Source organism: Petaurus breviceps, unplaced genomic scaffold (assembly GCF_028583685.1).
Source record: "Petaurus breviceps papuanus isolate PSGF00001 unplaced genomic scaffold, PetGlider_PUasm1.0 90696, whole genome shotgun sequence".
Taxonomy (NCBI): domain Eukaryota; kingdom Metazoa; phylum Chordata; class Mammalia; order Diprotodontia; family Petauridae; genus Petaurus; species Petaurus breviceps.
Genome location: NW_027187314.1, coordinates 8,529,361 through 8,550,019, shown reverse-complemented (window position 1 = coordinate 8,550,019; position 20,659 = coordinate 8,529,361). Strand labels below are relative to the sequence as shown.

Genomic DNA, 20,659 nt, shown 5'->3' with positions numbered 1-20,659 from the left:
ACATACAAGAGAAAGCTTAGATAGTTGCAAAGGTGGGAAGAAGAGGGCACCAGATTGGGAAAATCAAAGAAATAAAAAAATGCATTTGGGTATGAAATAAGATAGCTTTCTTGGTCCCCCTTCCTTAAATGGAAGTTTTAAAGTTCATGCCTCTGCTTTTCTTTTCTTTTTTTTTTTTATTAATTTGTTTGTTTACTTTTAGTTTACAAGATTCAATTCCACAATTTCTTGAGTTTCAAATTCTGTCTGCCTCCCTCCCCTCCCCTGCCCCATGGTGGCATACAATCAAGTATAGGATCTGCAAATACTTTCACATTAGACATTAGTCAAGTTATAAAGACAGATTGTATCAGATGGAATGAACAATGGTAAAGAAGAAATAAAATCAAACAAGAAAAAGAAAAAAGATCAGGTAGTTTGCTTCGATCTGGATTCAAACTCAGTTCTTTCTAGATCTTTCTCTGGATGTAGACATCTCTCTCCATCATGATGCCTCTGCTTTTCAATCAAAGGGTGTTGATGAGGTGTGAGTATCAAGGGTTATTTGATCATGCAGGATGATGAGATTTCCCAAAGCTGAGATTTCTAGTGGCATGATAGAAAAGTGACAGAAGGCTAAAAAGAGTGTAGCCCAATGGTAAAGGAAAACTATCTGGAGACTTTAACAGATTACAAACTCAATATGATTTAATAGTTTCCTATGGAACCCAGAAGATCTAAAGTAAGACTCCATTGAGAAGTATGGTTTTTATGGATAACAATGTGATATTCTTGTTATCGGCTATCTAGCCTATGTTTAGTTCTCAGCAACACATTTAGGTAAGGGATCAATAAGCTGCTCATTGTACAGAGTGGGGGGAAACATGATAGTGATGGCTCTTAAGTTCACATCATAGAGCCTCCCGTTCTTTAGCCTGGAGAAAAGAAAATCCAGGGTGAGGGGTGTGGTAGCTTTCTTAAAGTTCTGACAGGCTGTTACCTAGAAAGAAGGGTTAGACTAGCTCTGTTTAGACCTAGAGGGTAGAATTAAAAAGTAATTTATGGAAGGAGTAAAACAATAAATTTAGGCTTAATATAACATGAGTCTTCTTAATAGCAACAACAACAAATCTCATCCAAAAGTGTAATGGTAATAGGCTACTCTTGTGACACTGGCTTTCCTGATTGATAAAAATCTTTAAGGAAAGGCTACACTGACTACTAGTCAGACTTGTAATGCATTCCTTTTTTCAGGAATGCATTGGAGTTGATGGTCTCTGAGCTCCCTTTCAAAGTTTAAATCTGTTAATGCTTTGAATCTGTGAATATATCCATGGTGACATCACATAAAACTATGTGGTTCCAATTTTAAGGTATGAAATATCTGTGGTGAGGATTAATTTAAAGTTTGGATTTATTAAAATATGGAATATGTGATAAGAGTGCTGTTGAGATATATTAAATCACTCTTTACTTTTATTTTTTTAATTTTTAAAAATTTTTTGAGGGAGAAAGGTGGGGCAATTGGGTTTAAGTGACTTGTCCAAGGTCACACATTTAGTAAATGTGTCAAGTGTCTGAGGTCAGATTTGAACTCAGGTCCTCCTGACTCCAGGGTCAGTGCTCTATTCACTGTGCCACCTAGCTACCCCTCTCTTTACTTTTATTAACAAAACATAGAGAGGTAGTATGGCAAAGCTTCCACCTCTGATCCCAAATGACTGACACCATGCCAATCATTTTATGTCTCATTGTTCTGAGCAACTCCCTAGTTTGCAAAGAAAGTTCCAGCCTGCATTAGAAGAGGGAGTTTCCTCATCTGGGATTTCCCTATATCACTAATTCCTGGTCTAGTCTTTATTCCTATTCTATCCAAGGCATAGTTTTGGTTCCTCAATAGACAGGGCTATTTGGCATAGTTAGAGGAATGGATAGATTATTAACGCTAGCTTACCCATTTGTTTCAATTTAAATGAATTATGCAATTATAGTCACCCAACGAAAGTAATGCAACTTTAAAATATTTATTTCCTCAATATTTTGCTGAAATTGCTAACTCGTACACTAAATGAAACTGTTTAGGCCAAGGAACCACCACTGTTAAATGTGAGTCCAATAATTCATGGATTTTGCTACCTGACACCACTACTGATTTGGACACACCAACGATCAATTCATATTTATTTAAACAAGAATAATGCTCTAGTTTTTAGCTATTGTCCTACTGGTAGTTCATCATCACTTAGAGGTGACTAAACTTTGGAATAAAAACCTATGTAATAGAGTTTAAATATTATTAGATTTTTACCAAGTAGTCCTTGCCCCTGCTTCATAGGTTCTCTCTCTTGTTAAGTTGCAGCTCAGCTATGAACTTCTACATGAAGCTTCTTCCAGTCATCCCAGTTTTTTATTCCTTCCTTTCCATACTATCCTTTATATATTTATATTCATTAAATTTATAATTCTTATATAAATTTGCTAATTTTCTAAGTAAATTTTTTTGTCATCTTCCCCTTGAGGATGAGGCCTCTTTGAGAGTAGGGATTTTTTCATTCTTTGTACTTGTATTTCCAGTGCCTTAACACAGTGCCTGGTACACACAACATAACAATAATAATAACTAGCATTTATATGAAACTTTAAAGTTTGCCAAACAATTTACAAGGAATCTAATTTTTTTATTTTGGCTTTTTGGAGAGCAATTGGGGTTAAGTGACTTTCCCAAGTTCACGTGACTAGTTAAGCGTTAACTGTCTGAGGCTGAATTTGAACTCAGGTCCTCCTGATTCCAGGGCCAGTGCTGTATTCACTGCACCACCTAGTTGTCCCTGAGTAATCTCATTTTAAACTCATAACAACACTTGGAGGCAAGGACTATTATCATCCTAAATTTATAGATGAGAAAACTGAAGCAGACAGAATTTAAGTGACTTCCTCAGGGATGCATAGAGAGTAGGAAACTAAGGATTCCTGATTCCAGGGCTTTATAGGCTGTGCCATCTAGCTATTTCTAGGAAACACTTCATCACTACATGTTGACTGAGTGAGTGATGCATTAAAAGTTTCTACTTTGAACCTGACAATGGGCTACATGTTTGCAATGTGATGATCAACCTGGAAATATTCAGAGAGGCCAAAACAAAATTATGGACATTATTTACTAAGTCATAGAGAGGTTAGAATTTATATCTATGGAGGGAGTATCTCCACTGATGATTTCCCTGATCTCTTAAACACTGAAATAAACCTCCCAGTAAAATTTCTTCATTTCTATGGGGACTAGATTGCCCAGTCTCTTAGTCATTCTGGAGCACTGCTCATTAGGTTTTCCAATAGCCTGGCAGAAAAGATGTCATTCAAGCAAGAGAGGTCATAGGTATATTAGGAACAGGGGTATCAGGAAATGGAAAGTGGGACACTGCAGAAAAGGCACTATATATTGCTTGACTTCCACTTACTAGGGTTAAGGATAGACTACTTGTGCTCATCAGGGCAACAGCCCAGTCATTCTTTTCCTAGTTGTACCACTAAGGAGAATCAATAGAGATTGTGACTATTTTTTTGTCTCAGTTTCTTCATCTCTAAAACAAGTTGGAGAAGGAAATGGCAGACCACTCCAGTGTCTTTCCCAAGAAAATCTCAAATGGGGTCACAAAGAGTTAGACACAAATCAACAACAACAACAGAACTTTGTGTTATAGGTTACATAAATTTTTCACTTCTGAAACAGAAAATGTTCAATATGAGCTTCCCAGGCTTCCTCCATAAATATGCTAGTTGCCTATCACACAGGCAACTCAAAACAAAAGATTAAAGTTTGACCAAAGTTTTCCAATTTTATTTTTTGGTCTTTTTTTTTTGGAGGGGGGAAGGCAAGGGCAATTGGGGTTAAGTGATTTGCTCAAGGTCACACAGCTAGTAAGTGTTAAATGTCTGAGGCCAGATTTGAACCTCCTGATTCCAGGGCTGGTGCTCTATTCACTGTGCCACCTAGCTTCCCCCAAAGTTTTACAATTTTAACTTTGTATTATTGTAGAACTTTTATACTGGTGCCACTGACTCTCACCGATTCAACTATATAAATTTTTTTTCAGTCAGAACTAAACTGCAAGCATTAACTATTTAGTTTATTGTATATATCATATATAAATTCCCTATCTTAATATAGCTCATTTGATCTTAAGGTGAATATAACCAACTGCAGCTTTGTGCCCAAATATGCATAGATGTAAACCTATCCAAGTACTCCTTCCAAAACTTGTGTAACTATGTATCATTAAAGGCCTAAGAACCATTATCTTTATGCTATAGTGAGAACAATGATGAAGAGGGGAAATGACAAGAATATTTTTTGCCTTGAACAATATTGCATGTTATTCTGTCTTTTCATCATAGCAAAATAGGGAAAATCTCTCTGCCCCTAATAAACAATGACTTCATCCTCAATCAATTTTCCTTCCCTGACACTGGCAGGACACTTACTCTGTTGCCTTCTTGTGCTTTGCTCCTCTGTATTGTGTTAGAAAGTCCCAAATTTAATATCACATGATAAATAAAGGAATTGTAGTGATATTCAAATCTAATGATCTAGAGTACTCTGAGACCTCATGTCTCAGAAATTAGAGCCCCACAGAAGGGTGGGAGAATTATGTTGCAGCATACTTATTTTTAGAAAAATAATAAAATCAGCTCCCATTGTCAACAGATAAAGTAAAATGGAATAATATGAAGAGAGAAGATTATTCAAGTAGCAATTTGATGAACTGGAGGTGCCCCAAAGCTTTCCAAGCAGCCCTGGAATTGTAGGAATACTATCAGCTGTGATGATTAGAGGAACAAGGTTAAAGTCCAATGTGAATAATTTTCCTGCTATCAAGAACATGAAGAGGGGCAGCTAGGTGGCACAGTGAATAGAACACCAGCTCTGGAGTCAGGAGGACCTGAGTTCAAATCCGGCCTCAGACACTTAATACAAAACTAGCCATGTGACCTTGGGCAAGTCACTTAACCCCAATTTCCCTATCTTCCCCCACCAAAAAGCAAAAAAAAAGAAAGAAAGAAAGAAAGAACATGAAGAGACAGATGGCAAAGTAAAAGGTGCATTGGACCTAGAGACAGGAAGACCTGAGTCCACATACTGCCTCAGGCACTTATGTGACCCTGGACAAGACATTAAACTTCTTCCTCCCTCACTTTCCTTATAGGTAAAACAGCAATAACAATAGCACTTACCTGCTAGCATTGTTGTGAGGACAAATTAAGAAAATATTTGGAAACACTACAAATGTTTAATCATTATATAAGTGCCGCCCAATACTATAATTTAACTGAACATTAATATTTTGCCCGACTGTTTCTTTTCTTCTTCTTCTTTTTTAAGGGGGAAGGTAGGGTAATTGGAGTTAAGTGACTTCCCAAGGTCATATAGCTTGTGTCTGTGTGTGTGTGTGTGTGTGTGTGTGTGTGTGTGTGGTGGGTGTGTTAAGTGTCTGTGGCCGTATTTGAACTCAGGTCCTCCTGGCTCCAGGGCCGGTGGTCTATTCACTGTGCCACCTAGCCATCCCAATGTCTGGCTTTTTCGATGATAAAGGAATACAGGTAATTCTATAGTAAGAAGTGCAGGGCAAAGTTGTAGAAGTATGTATGACACTGTTCTTTCCCTTGTGGATATAATGTGGGATCCACAAGTGTCGGGGAAAGTGAAGACTGGGTTACATGGTTGTAGTAGTATAATTATGGTATACCTAAACTAAGTCTTCTACTCTCCCCTCTACATTCAGTGATCTTTAGTAGCATATTTCCAAATATACAACTCCAGGGCACCTAGATGCTCAGTAGATAGAGAGTTGGGAAAGTAATCAGGAAGACCTGAGTTCTAATCTGTCCTCAAATATTTACTAGCTGTGTCACCTTGGACAAGTCACTTAACCTCTATTTGCCTAGGCATCAGTTAGGTGGCCCAGTGGATAGAATCCTGGGCCTGGAGTCAGGAAGACCTGAGGTCAAATCCACCCTCAGACATTTAGTAGCTGTGTGATCTGGGGCAAATCATTTAACTTCTGTTTGTCTTAATCCATTTGAGAAGGAAATAGTATCTTTGCCAAAATAAACCCATAGATAGTATGATACACAGGGTTGCAAAGATTTGGATATGACTGAATCACTGAACAACAACAAACAGTAACAAGATAGAACTCAGCTTTAACTCTCAAGCATACCTAGGGGAGTATTAAAGAAATCTCCAGCCTTCATGCCCAGATATACACATCACTACTGCCATGGCTATAAAATTTTTATTGTTCATTCTTTTCAGTCATGTCTGACTCTTTGTTACTCGGGGATTTCTTGGCAAAAATACTGGAGTGGTTTGCCATTTCCTTCTTCAACTCATTTTATAGATGAGGAAACTGAGGCAAACAGGATTATATAACTTGCCCAGGCACATTTTTAAGAAAAGTAAAAACTAATTGAGATAGGGGTCATTTGAGTACTTGCACTTTTTTATATGTACTTTTTTTTTCCAGCTCCTATGGGTTTACTTTCAGTGTCTCAGATATGTTCAAAGTCATCAAAGCGTGGAAACTCATTGTTTTTAAGGACCATCTATACCTGGCATTGTTATTGAGTACTTATGAAATTTTCAGTGTAATCTAAAGTTTATACCTTCTTAAAAATAAAAAAACTGCATTCTACCTGGAAAATATATATTAAAGTTGTGATATCATCATTTCATATACACATATTAACAAAAATGAAACAGAACACTCAATTTAGGTTGCAGTGTTATTAGTTTAAAATATTCCTATTACAGTACATATGCTGGAGTCAATGAAGTTTTTTTTTTTAATCAAAGACTAAAGAGGACAGAAAAAATACTTTTCTGTTGTACTATTTCAGATTTGTTAAAAAAAGGACGATTGATGTTTAGAAATCCAAAAATATTTTAAGTATTAAAATGATATAAGATGATTGGAATTTATTTTCTTACATTCATAGAATCTTCAAGTAGGAAAGAATCTTGTAGTTCATCTTGATTACCCTCCTTCCAAAAAGAGAATCTATTAAACAACATTCCTTATGGATGATTAAGTTTGGATTGAGTACTTCAAGTTACAGGAAGTTCATTATATAAGAAGTCATCTACTCAATTATTTCGTAGTACTCAATTTAAGACCGTTCTCCTTTATGCTAAGGTTTTGGTATTAAAAGTATTGATATATTGCTCATTAGATGAGACTGATATTTGCTTGTGTATATGTGTGTGTGTGTCCAGTGTATCTCAGTAAAAAGAAAAAAAAATCTTGATTTAAAATAAAGATACATTGGACTTATAGAAGGATAATTTGGTACTTTCAAATTTTACTTTTTTGGTTTAATATGAGAACAATGTTTTAATATGGTCTAATACTTATACTGAAATTCATCTATGCTTTAGTAATATGATGCTATTATTGGCTCTGGGCTCCTTCTATTGGGATACAAGTTCTAGCAGGACCTGCAAAGTTGTGTGTGTGTGTGTATGGATTATGCAATGAATTCTATACACACTTGTTTTCTGAGAATCAGCCTAGCTAAATTAGGAAAGCCTCATTGCCAAATGGCTTGCTATCATCTTATACTTTTTGTTTTAAGCCACAGCAAATTCACTGAAGACCAATTACTCAGGCTTGGAAGAGTAAAGATGTACCATCATGAAATCATATATCCCCAAATTTATCTAAGTATTATTTAAGCAATCAATCAACAAGCATTTATCATTTTCCAGGCACTGTAAGAGGCCAGTAGATATGGCCAAAAATAAAATTGTTCCTTTCTCTCAAATAATTTACATTCCTTTGGGGTGGAACATCCACACATAAATATATACACATAAGGCTATTAAAAATATACATACTTCCAAGATATAAGAGAAAATATTTTTCAATTGCCATTATTTTAAAGCAAGGTGTAAGTTTTTATGGAAGAGAATCCAAGTGTTAAAAGCATGGTGTAAGGTCTTACATAACAATAACTATACCACAAGAAGTTTGGTTTCTAAACATATGAAAGAGCATTCTCTAGAAAGCAAAAACTTGATTAATAAAGAAAATACCATAACATGACACATTTTAAAAAGAAGATTCATTACCAAAAATATAAATAACAAAAAAATTATATGAACCCTAATTAAATCATAAAAGAGATGTATCATTTAAATGTCATGAAATAATATCAAAAATAGCATGAAAAAACCAGAGTCCGTGAAATACATGGTTTGGATTCTTAGGCAAAGTTTTTTGAAATAATGAACAGTATGAGAATTCTTTACAGAAGGAAGGAATAGGGGAGGGGGTCCTTACAGAAGACTGTTTCTTTAACATTATGACCTACCAGAAAGACTGAGACTTCTTCAAGCTCAACCATTCTATGATTGAAGAATCTGCAGACAGTGTCTCAGATACAGAAATAAGCCTCTAGATAGCACTGCAAGGCAAGTCCTTACTTCTTTTTACCTGATGATTTGAAAGGTACTTAGATCTGCTAACACATTAAATTCAACATTCTATAAACCTGCTCCTTTTCCTCATTAAACTACTTCTTTTTCTTGAATATTTTATTTTTCCCAATTATACATAAAAACAATTTTAGCATTGATTTAAAAAATTTTGAGTTCTAAATTCTTTCCTTACCTATTTCACCTCCCCTTTTCCTGAGACAACAAGCAATTTAATATTGGTTATACATGTGCAATCATACAAAACATATTTCCACATTAGTCATTTTGTGAAAGCAAACATAAACCAAAATAAAAAGCCACAGGAAAAAAAGGATGTAAAAATAGTATATTTCAATCTGCACTCAGACCACTCCAGCTCTTTCTTTGCAGGTGGATAGCATTTTCCAACATGAGTTCTTTGGAATTGTCTCAGAATATTGCATTACTGAGAAGAGTTGTCATTCACAGTTGATCATTGTACAATATTGTGGTTACTGTGTACAATGTTCTGGTTCTATTCACTTCACATCAATTCATGTAAGTCTTTCCAGGTTTTTCAGAAATCACTGATTAAACTCCTTCTGTTAATACTACCACCATTCCTTGGTTACTCATACTTGAAAATCTGAATCATCATCACTCCTCCTTTTCTTCCCTCATATTTAGTCATTCAACAAATCCTTGTGATTGTCTCTCTGCAATAATATTTTATATTCATCCACTTCTTTCCTTCTCCCCTGACACTTTCCTAACTGGATATTTAGCTTCTGCTCTGGGATCATTCTGATTAATAAGAACTCATCATCCCTAAATAGTTTTTCGCTTGACCATGCTGTCTTCCTGCCATGACACTACACATTCTCTGCTCTCAGCGCATTTTCTACTTTTTTTTTTTGCTTTGGGAACAGTAATGACATCAATATTACTATTGCTTCTGCAAAAGGGCACATCATTTAAGGACATTTTGCCCCATGCAAAATCCTGTGACTTCCCTTCTCTGGCTACCTTTCATTTATATGTGTTTTCTTTCTATTAGAATTTAAGATCCTTGAGGTCATGGACTATGTTTCTTTGGTATTTGTATTTCCAAAAATTAGCAGAGTGACTGACATATAGTAAATGCTTAATATATGTTTTTACCTTTCTTTTCATTTTCTTCTTCCATCTAACATTTTTTTAAGGTGCTGGACACTGGGAACACACAGATCAAAGTAAGATCATCTCTGCTCTTAGGGAGATTTCAGTTTATTTGGGTAAATGGAAGAGGGAGACATATACCATGTAATAACTTGGAACTGGCCACTGATTCCAGTACTTTTGAGCATGTGACTGAGGCTACTTCTTAAATGCAAGAGGATAGGAAGCTGGTTTCTGGAAGTCTCATGATGAAGGGACTTCAAGAAATATTGAATCATGAAAAAAATTCTATAATTGTTTCCAATCTGCTAACCACTTGGCTCATTCCCCTTTATTCATGACATCAAAACCTTCAGTTTCACATACCACAATACCCTGATAATTAGTCTCTCTACCTGGAGTCTCTCCCTACTCTAATCCATTTGACCTACTGCTTGCTAAATAGATAAATCTGAAATATTTATAATTCATAACTATGATCATGCAACTATATGGCTTAAAATGACCACTGGCTATGGTATACAGTCTAAATTTGTGAAAACTCTGACTTCAGTCAATCTTATCAGCCTTTTCTCACACACTGACCCTGGCTTGTTCTGCAACACAGTTAAACAGGAGCACTCTCAATTTTCCATGCTTTCCCACATCAATGACTTTACTAGCTGTTCTTAGCAACTGCCCTCCTCACCATTAATACTTCTTGACAGTATATTTATCCTTCAAAGTTCAGTTCAAATGTTACCACTTCCATGAAATTTTTTCTTCCAGGGAGAAGGGGAGAAGATCTTTCCATTTTCTAAACAAAAATGTACATATTTTATATGATATTATGAAGGATTAGTAGGGGGCTAATGCCATCATCTGCCCATTTTTTTTATTTTCTGCTACAGAATCCAATTTTCTGAGTTCAAAGATGATATTTTATTTATCTTTCTAGGATCCCCAGTCCTTAGCATATTTGACATAGTAGGTGTTCAATAAATGTGTGTTGAATTGATGATTGAGAAAAAGGAGAAAAAAATCAAGGTTTAAAGGGATTACCTAGACAAAAGTAGAAGACTGCTTTTGGCTGGTCTTCTCTTCTGAGAGAAATGCAAAATTTGGAGAACAAAAAGGCATGAGGTCTAAAAAGGAAAGGAAATATCTCCAATGAGGGAAAAAGAGAATAGGAAAGGGTAGGTAACAATGGAGAAAAACTTGACTGTCTCCAAATTATTTTCCTAGCATTTTCCTGCATGGTGGAGTTCTCCTTTGAATTTTTCTTTCACAGCATCATGTATGCAGTTTAGATGGGAACATGACATTGAACTCTATAATGTAGTAGACTAACTACTTATTATTATTCATAACGACAGCTACATTAGGTTATATACAGAATTATCCTCCAACCAATGCCTAAATGAACTTTGAATGTAGAGAATGAACTCAGAGATAAAACTATGAAACCACAGGGTAACAGACTCAATAGAACTGTAAAAGCAAGTATAACCTTTGACCCACACTTTAACTAACTTCAATACTAACACAAAATTTAATTGATTTTTTGTGTAGTTGAATGTTTAATATAATACAACCCAAAAGTAGGTTCTGAAAGACCTGTTCACACAGCATTAGAATTTGGCATGTAGCTAAATTTACTTTTAAGATTCATTCTGTTGGTAAGTATTTAGTAAGTTATTCTCATTCTTTAACCATTCAATTCCCTTGGACCTCCTAAAACTGGAAATTTTTCAATCTCTGGAAGGGGTATCAATTTTCTTTGCCTAGTTAGCCAGTATATATTGGTTAAATACAACAATAATAAAATTGATAAACTAGCATTTATATAGTACTTACAATGTGCCAGGCACTGTGCTAAACACTTTCAAATAGTTTCTCAATTTATCCTCACAACAGAAAGACTGGAAAGTAGGTATTATTATTATCCCCAATTTAATGTTGAGACAACAGGCAAACAGAAGTTAAGTGATTTGCTGAAGGTCATTCAGTGTGTAGATTTTGAACTCAGGTCTTCCTGACTTCAACCCCAGAGGTCTAGTCACTGTGCCAGCAAGATGTATTTTAAAAACTAAAATAACTTAATTTAATAATTCAAGATTAAATAATTTAAAAATATTAACTTTATTCTTATTTTCCCCTATTTTCTTCTTTATATTATACTAGAAGAGGCCACATGTAACAATAGATAGAGAGTTGGGCTTTAAGGAAGTTGCTGCAAATATTGTACATGTTGCTACAAATACAAAGTCTGATAGCTGTTAGATTTGTGACCCTGGGCAAGTGACTGAACCTACTCAATTTAGACAACTCTGGAAGACTATAAATCACAGGGAAGGTGGTAACTTGAGTGGGTAGAGGGACATTTTTTATCAGGAGTTTACTATAATAATGTAATCTCAGGTCTAGCTGCTATCTCATATTTTACTAGTTTTTTTCCTAATCAATATTTATGTTCAACTAATCTGAGAATCTCAATAACTTACAAAAAATATTATTAAATGAAGTTTGATTGAATATGTTTCTAGCAAGACATACAATGAATTTGCTAAATATTTCTGTTCTTTTTCAAAGACAAGTTATTTAAAAAATTGGAAAGAAAATTAGAAAGGGGTAAGTTTTAAAATATGTTGATCTAGTCTGAATTAATCTAGTTAATCAAAGTTTATCTAGTATTCACATGCTTTTTGTGAGACAACAGGTTAATAAACATATTTCCTATAGCATTTTACTAACAGATGGTTCCATAATTCTTGTCACACTTTAATATTTGCATATGAAATTGTCATATTTCAAACCTGTTTTTCTTATTAATCAATAGTTTTGAGAAAAATGATTTCTATTCATAAGAAAGCATTTGACAAATTATTAATCTCACTTTATGAAACATTGTATTAGGAGGTAAAGTGCAATATGACATTTTATACTGAGAAACAAAAACAACAATTAATGTGTTGATTAATCACAAGTTTCTTTTGACTACAACATAAAAAATGGATTTCATTTTTTGCCAAGAAATTATGGATAGAAGATTCATGAACACCACCTAGGACACTGCTAATTTTGTACAATTAGTCCAGAGATAATTTTCCCAAGTATCAACTTAACTCTATTTGCACATGGTCATTTCTGCAAATTTATACACACTTTTTTTAAAGAAAATAGTTATTAATTAATTGCCCCAAATTCAATAATGGCAGCTGTAGCAACACCAAAACAATTAAAAACCATTAAAAAATTAAACCTTGGACAGCTTGATTTAAACAGATAAATTTTTGTATAGATCAGATTAGAGATTCCAACATAGCTTCTGATCAGTATTACACATGCTTCCAGCTAGCTCTAATAATGACGATACCTTATATTTATATGACATTATGTGACCAAAACCCAAACTTTAAAAATGAAATGAGAATCTTGTATCACAGCAATGTGTTTCAGCATAGCCTTAAATAAATTTTCCATAAGATTTCTACCTTAAAGTTAAGGTCATTATTTTGTTAAATATAACTTTTGTATTTGAATTCCACCCAATGCAAGCATTTTATTGATCTTAAGATTACCACTATGATCTTTTCTATCATGTCATACTGGATCAGAATACAAGTGAGTTTGTAAACCAGAATAATGAATTCTAAAGTGTGATTATAATTTCAAATTCTATGACAAATATAAGTAATCTATGAGGGCAAAGTTATTGAATTTCATATCTCTACAAATAGATGAATTTTCCAAAGGCATCAAACTTATATGTGTGTATGCGTGTGTATATATATATATGTGTGTGTGTGTGTATATACATATATATGTAGGTATATTTATGTGTGTGACTATGTATGTGTGCATAAATAGTTTGAAGTTATAAATCCAACTGCAATTCCAAATGGTTTTCTGCTAAGCATACTACAGAATTTATATACACCCAATAACTTTCAAAATAAAAATCAAAACCAAGAAAGTATTAATCCATTTATCAATTTATGACGAGATAAATAAATTTTCAATATATGTTAACTGTGAGTGTAGCAATAGCAGGCTAAGAACAGAATAGATGAACCATCCAATATCTTTTTTTTAATTTTTTATGGAGGGCAATTGGGGTTAAGTGACTTGCCCAAGGTTACATGGCTAGGTTTTGTGTTAAGTGTCTGAGTCCAGATCTGAACTCAGGTCCTCCTGACTCCAGGGCCGGTGCTCTACTCACTGTACCACTTAGCCGCCCCATATCCAATATCTTTTACTTGCCCATAAGGCCATGTCAAATATCAGAGAGTCAGAAAACTTATCATTTGATCAGATAAGAAACTGGACCAAAATTGTTCCACAATTTGGTCTTGGTCTGTTTTTACCCCATTACAAGTTAAAGAGTTATTTTTAAAACTTATTAGAATGTCTCCAATTATAATTCAATTGATTTTGAACAACTTTGTCAATATGTTTTTGTGTGTATGTTTTAATAAGAAGAACTTATTAAAGTTTATTAGGGCAGAAGTGCACAATTACTAAATTATAATGATGGATCTATAAAGAAGCTATATACCTGATCACCTTTCTTCTTACACATAATTTTGCTTTAAAATGGTACTATATTACACTAATACCTATGTTGGACCAATTAATGTTCAACTGAAAATGGATGGATGTTTGTGTGTTTCAATAAATTTAAGTAATGTGAGCAGAGATATAGTAGAACCTAAATAAAATAGTTAATATGAAACACATGAGACAAGAACATTATTTCTACACCTTCATATCATGGTTAGGTTTGTCCATGAGCTCGGTTGTGTGTAATGGGTCACGTTTTAGGGTCTATGTTGAGTCTCTTTCCAACAGATATGCAAAAACTTAAGTCCATACTTAGTCAGGCACGGGACCCACAGCAGGTTTGTGTACAAGACCAATTATAATGTGAATAGAAAAAAAATATACACTTAGTATAACAAAGGTTACTCACCTAACTGGGTCTCTTGAATTGTCAGTTTACTTTCCAAAGGGTACAAAAGTTTTGGTGGTTTGTCTGTCAGTGGAGCTAAAAGAAAAGAAACAAATCAGATACTATTGGTTGTATACATAGCATATAATACAATCATTCTTATCAAATGTCTCATTAAGTATTGAATCCAAGCAATTTAATTAAGAAATAGCATTCTTATTGGAGTCAATAATCCCCTTAGATAAATGAAAAGGTGATTATATTAGACACAATTCAAATATTACACTTCTAACTTGACAGTCAAATAATGCTGAATTGACTACATAAGATTGGATGGTTCTTAAAAATATTTTAAAATGCCTAAACAAGAAGCATCTAATTTATGCCCCTCTGTTTCTTTATGAGGGTCTCTATTGTTTCTATTTATATATATGAAACATGATTAATATTAATAATAAAAATATTAATTTATTGTTATGTAACTTATTATAATATAATAATTCTTAATAAGAAAATAACATTATATAAACCTACCATATATCTAATATGAATTCAGTTAATATTTTTTATGATGGTATCTTAATCTTCTGACTCTTCAGCACAGACCTCTTTATACTAGACTCTGTTGTTTCATAATTATGGCACTCAGTCTTCTTATTATGTACTTCCTAAAACTTCCTTTTATGAACTAAGTAGCAAAATGACATTGTTATGAGCATACCAGTTACAAATCCCAGTAATGTACTTCTAAAGTATTTTTTATTCAAATTAAATCTTTGAATACTGTTTTGCATCATAAGTGTTATTTATTTACTGTTGTTTTGCTTGATAGACTCTCATTGAGTAGAAACTTGAGAGGTCCCTGTGCTTAGGTTCATTCAGTTTATTTAGTCGGTCTAAAAAAATGGATGAAGTACCTAGGACATTAAGTAAATCATGAGTTTCCAAAAAATCAGTGAATACTTTACTCTTATGTTTACTTGAGTAATATACTGTAGACAATTAGCCAATTCTCTTTCATTAAGCTTTATTTTTCTTATCTGATTTCATTATATAAGTCCCCTGGAACCTGCCATAGCAATTTCCACTCCATATCAAGTACAGAAATGATCAGTTATAGGTGACTGAACTGAATGCTTCTACTTTGAGGACTTTCTTCTTTCCTTGCCAATTTGGCATGCAAACCCAGTTGAGGTCTGAAATGCTGATGTAGACAGTAGTTCCAGTATTTGGTCAAGAGTCCTGTCCTCATTTACACAAGAATGAAAAATTAAAGCCGATCTACCAAATATCTTCCATCAATTTAAGAAGAGCATGGCTTGGACAAAATGATAAATCATCATAATTCATTGGAAAATATGTACCCATTTCAAGCTTAGGCCATAATTGTAGGAATAACCTTTAAAACTGAATGGAATAAAATATTTACCTATCCTTACTTGAAATTTATTCTGAATTTGTTTTCATTTCTATTTAGTAATTATTAGGATAGGGAGACAAAGAGAAAATTGGTGGAAGTGGTGAATCACAATTTTTATTAATGGAATTGGGGTAGCTTATACCCACAGACACATCCCACTGTTTCCTTATAGATTCCAAATGACCACTTTTATCCTCTCTACTAAATGCCATTTAGCTGAATAACTAAACGTCACCAGAGTAGGTCTCTCAGTCTCTGAAAATTGCATGATTACAAGATGAAGCTAGAAGAGACTTTCTTTGTAAGGGATTGTCAAGTTCAACCACCTCATGTTTCAAATGAAAGAGGCAATGTTCTGAGAGTTGAGGAGCATGGTAATATCTTTGAGATCCTAGACTCTCAATTTATACTAATGGATTTCAAAGTGGACTAAGGTTATTTTAATCAATTTTGAAAAGAACTGATTCATTTAATAAATTAAATTTGTATAATAATTTAATGATATCAAATAAATTAGGTAAATGGATCACATAGTATTAAGCAGATCATCCACAAAACTATGTTCTTTTATGGCACAGATACATTGGAGAAAAAATTACTGTATAGCAATTGTAAGTTAAGTTAAATTGAATATAGTTTTCTAAAAGATGTAAAATAGATATTTTTTCCTGAAGGATGTGAAATTATATATGGACAACTACATACCTACACACATACATGTATAAATTCACATATAGAGATGATTACATATTACACATAGACTTGTGTACATATAAACATAGTATAATAAGTATAGAAATAACTATTAATATCTAATATATAAATATATCATGTAACTATGTTGAATATGTAAATATAATATATATTGCTATATCTATAAATAAACCATTGGACAAAATAAGGTATGTATATATTGAGATCTGTACCTATATTTTTATCTATATCTGCATCTCAGTTATAAAACATCCTTTGATTCCAACCCATATGTCTGAGAAGGTAGTCAATAAATATTTATTAAGTGCATACAACACCCTGGGTATTATGCTGGGGATAAAAATAAGAAAAAGACTAGATAATCCCTGGCCTCAAGAAGGACACAATCTAATGGGAGAAGGCAATAAAGAAAAGAAAGCTGAAAGGGAAGGAATGCCAGTGGGGCCTGATGTGCATGAGTTGAAAACAAGTAGAACAGCTTTTGGGAAATTAAGTTAGCTGGAAAATTCTCAGCCAGCTATAGAGGGAGGTTTTGGGGATAGTTTAATAATAATTAAAGGGATGAAACAATATCTGCTCCTGGGATGTCACATATGACAATTGTGGACAGAATAGCAATAGTGAAGTAAGAGAATCTGGTTTCAAATCCCAGCTTTCCTAGCTGCTAGCTTGTAATTTTAGGCAAATTAGATCTCTATATGTGCTTCAGTTTCCCCAGTTTGAAAAAAAAAAAGATTTGGTTAATGATAATGGTTTAAGAACCATTTCATTTATGTAATGCTGCCAACACATTCAATTTCAAAATTTACATTTAAAGACAGTCTAAATCCTAAAACCTTCATTATACAAGCATTTTAATAGAAGAGTTGCTATGGCCTTATCCATTAAAATGATTTTTTTTTCTATATTATCACCTTCAACATACATATGAATGGAAACTTCCAGAGAAGACAGTAGTTTAACTATTGGATTAGAAAATCAGTAGCTAGTGAAGCTAAGATTCAAGTACACAGCTACTCAAGGGTGACAGTTTTGCTATCACAATTGAAGAACATGTATTAAGATATTCACAAATTCAATTATTGACACAGAAAACCAGAGTTTAAAAAATGAAGCAATTGGAAAGACACAAACTCTGCCTTTAATTAATTTCATTGACATCTAACATATAATTGAAAGAAATTTCAAGAGAATTACTTCCAAATAAACAAAAATGAAATTATTTGCATCATACTATAACCATAACACCTAACGTCTTATTGTCAAGAAAACAGCAGACCTTTGGGTTTATTTCATGTATGTTTGTAGACCCTATGAAGTTATACATGCATATGTATATATCACATATTCCTATATTATACATATATATGATTTTATTGTCATTATTTAATCACTATATATCACTATGAATATATATATGTAGAGTGTGTGGAGGTAGATGTATACATATACACACATACATGTCCACATATCTCTCTCCATAGATATGTGTATACGTATATGCATACATATGTATGTATGCATACATATGTGTGGATATCTATTTATATATTCATTTATGACCACATATAATAACCACATAACTAGACAGACAATTCTTGCTTTCAAAGACAATTTAATTTAATTACAGGGAGACAATGGACATAACAAAGTTCAGTTACAGTGCAGATGGAAAAACCCAGAATTCTTCAGGGCACAGCAAAGTCACCTGGAGAGGTCTAGAGGACCTTAGGTTATATCATATCTGTAGGTCAGATGAGGGGTGTGTTTGTGAGGGTAGGCTTCAGGGGAGAAGAAGTAGGGCAGATGCTACAATGGTCCTTCATCTCACCAAAAATAATAGAGTCATTCACATGTCATTCAAAGTACCCAAGTCTTTATGGCTTCTGAGCAGCTCTAGTCCGAAGAAGAGAATAAGTGGGAAAGGAAAGAGGAAGATAACTCAGAGGTGGTGATTCTTCCTATTGTCTAGTCATCTTGGATGGATTCTCTGACTCCCCAGGGTCAGGGGAAGGATAGGGTCACGAGAAGGTGTAAGAGAGGAAAGGATGCATTTAAGCTTACTATTGATATAGAATTCCTCCTCAGCACAACTAAATCTGCTAGCTTAAATGGATTCCCAAACAGGTTTTAGATGATTATACAATTGACAAAATAAGTAGCTTAAGAACCATTTCATTTACATAATGCTGGTGACACATTTAATCTCATAATTTACATTTTAAAACAGACTAAAAGTAGATGTCTCATATCATATACGAATCTTAATAACTTGGACTTAAATTTGGAATTGGGTTCCATTTGTCCTTTCTTTGTCATGTTGCACATTAATATTAGTTTCCATTAATGTCTTCTAGATTTTGTGACATCTATAACAACCAGAAGCAAATCCATTCTATAAAGATGTAAAAAAAAAACTCACCAAAAGATTGTTACACACACACCCATTTGTATTTGTCATCAACACCCCCAAAATATCAAGGTTTTTCTCTTTGTACTACATGACTTTCACAACTCAAGGAGGTCAGTGATTCCTTCTAAATCATTATCAAGGGGGAAAAGCCATAAAAGCAAATGAATGGGTCCTTAAAGGTACAAATTATGTACAAACTTACAGAATATAATGAAAGATACCATGAGATGCAGAGATTTACCATAGCACAAAACTAATGCTTCCCTTAATTGGCATAATGTATTAAATATGTTGAAAGCAAACGCATTTAAGAAATTATCTTTATATAGTTGGCATAACTGTTTTTGTTGCAGCCTCTTCCCTCATTCCTATTAATATAGTTACACAATGCGGATAAGGTTAATAAAACTTAAATAATTCTTATAAACCATTTTATACATATATCATGATCATTTTTATACTCTAGTTCATTAACTCCACAGATCTCATACTAATTAGGTATTCATCAATAGCACCTTTTATTAATGACATTTTGAAAAATTGAGTTGGAGTGATATTTTGTTGTTATTCTCCCCATTAAGGATGTGAAAAACTCCCACACACCAGGGGATATTAGTGTGCTATTTAACCAGTGAATTTCTTACTGTCATTTCCCTATGCCATTCAAGATGACAGTTTGGAACAGGATGGTAGTATGATACAGTGGGAAAAAAGACAAATTTGGATTCTGAGGACCAGACTGGTTTTGAAGCTTGACTTGGTTACTTAATAAGGGGGTTCTTGGGCAAAATATTTAGCCTTCTAGACTTCAACTGCCTCCTCAATAAAATAAGTGTAATAGATTACATGATATTTTACATCCTTGGAAGTTTAAAATCAGTGATCCTACAATCTTATTATTCTAACATAGATCCCTACAGAGGAACAAGTGATCTCAAATAGTAAACAATGACAAATGTGATCATTGTAGATTTCTTTTTAGCAAAGTGCCATGACTAATTACAGGTTTTGAAGCAGCATGTCTACAGATTCACAAAACTCCAGAGGACAAAACAGAGACATCACCTGCTATCCTGGTTCTAGGTCCCAGATGAGAAAGTAATCAACAAAGCCCATCCCAGAACCTCTCCATTTGTCCACTGCTTAGTGACACCAAAAATTCCTCCTGGTTACAAACCTTTTTCGTCTCTTGCCTGCCTTTGTCTGCATGAAGAACATCACCTGGTACCTCAAATTGGAGAGGTGATAAAAAATAAGATAGTGAGGCAAAGTAATTAGTGAAGACCTAGGTTCAAGTACTAAGAAATAGAAGGTTATACTTTTGTAGATGTAGGACATCTCCACCTTTAATTCCATATACTGATTAAATAAGAGATATTTTGTGTATCTCAAAAGAAAATACCATTATTCTCAATGGTTATTTTAAAAAACCTTGATAATGAAACTCTAGGAAAAAAAATGCTGGTCCAAAGTCCTGGGTCCTCTTGATAGCTATTCTCATAAAAGTTATTCCACCACATTTTAATCCCATTATATCTATCTATCTATCTATCTATCTATCTATCTATCTATCTATCTATCTATCTATCT

The 20,659-nt window shown here is 33.7% G+C and overlaps 1 protein-coding gene across 1 annotated transcript in view; it reads right to left on the bottom strand.

Annotated features, from left to right (window-relative positions):
- IL1RAPL1 (interleukin 1 receptor accessory protein like 1) overlaps nt 1–20,659 on the bottom strand; it is a 1,610,170-nt gene that overhangs the window by 350,553 nt on the left and 1,238,958 nt on the right. The window contains exon 8 of the mRNA XM_069065664.1: nt 14,544–14,618. Within this exon, the coding sequence (XP_068921765.1) occupies nt 14,544–14,618 (75 nt within the window). The remainder of the gene's footprint in view (nt 1–14,543; nt 14,619–20,659) is intronic.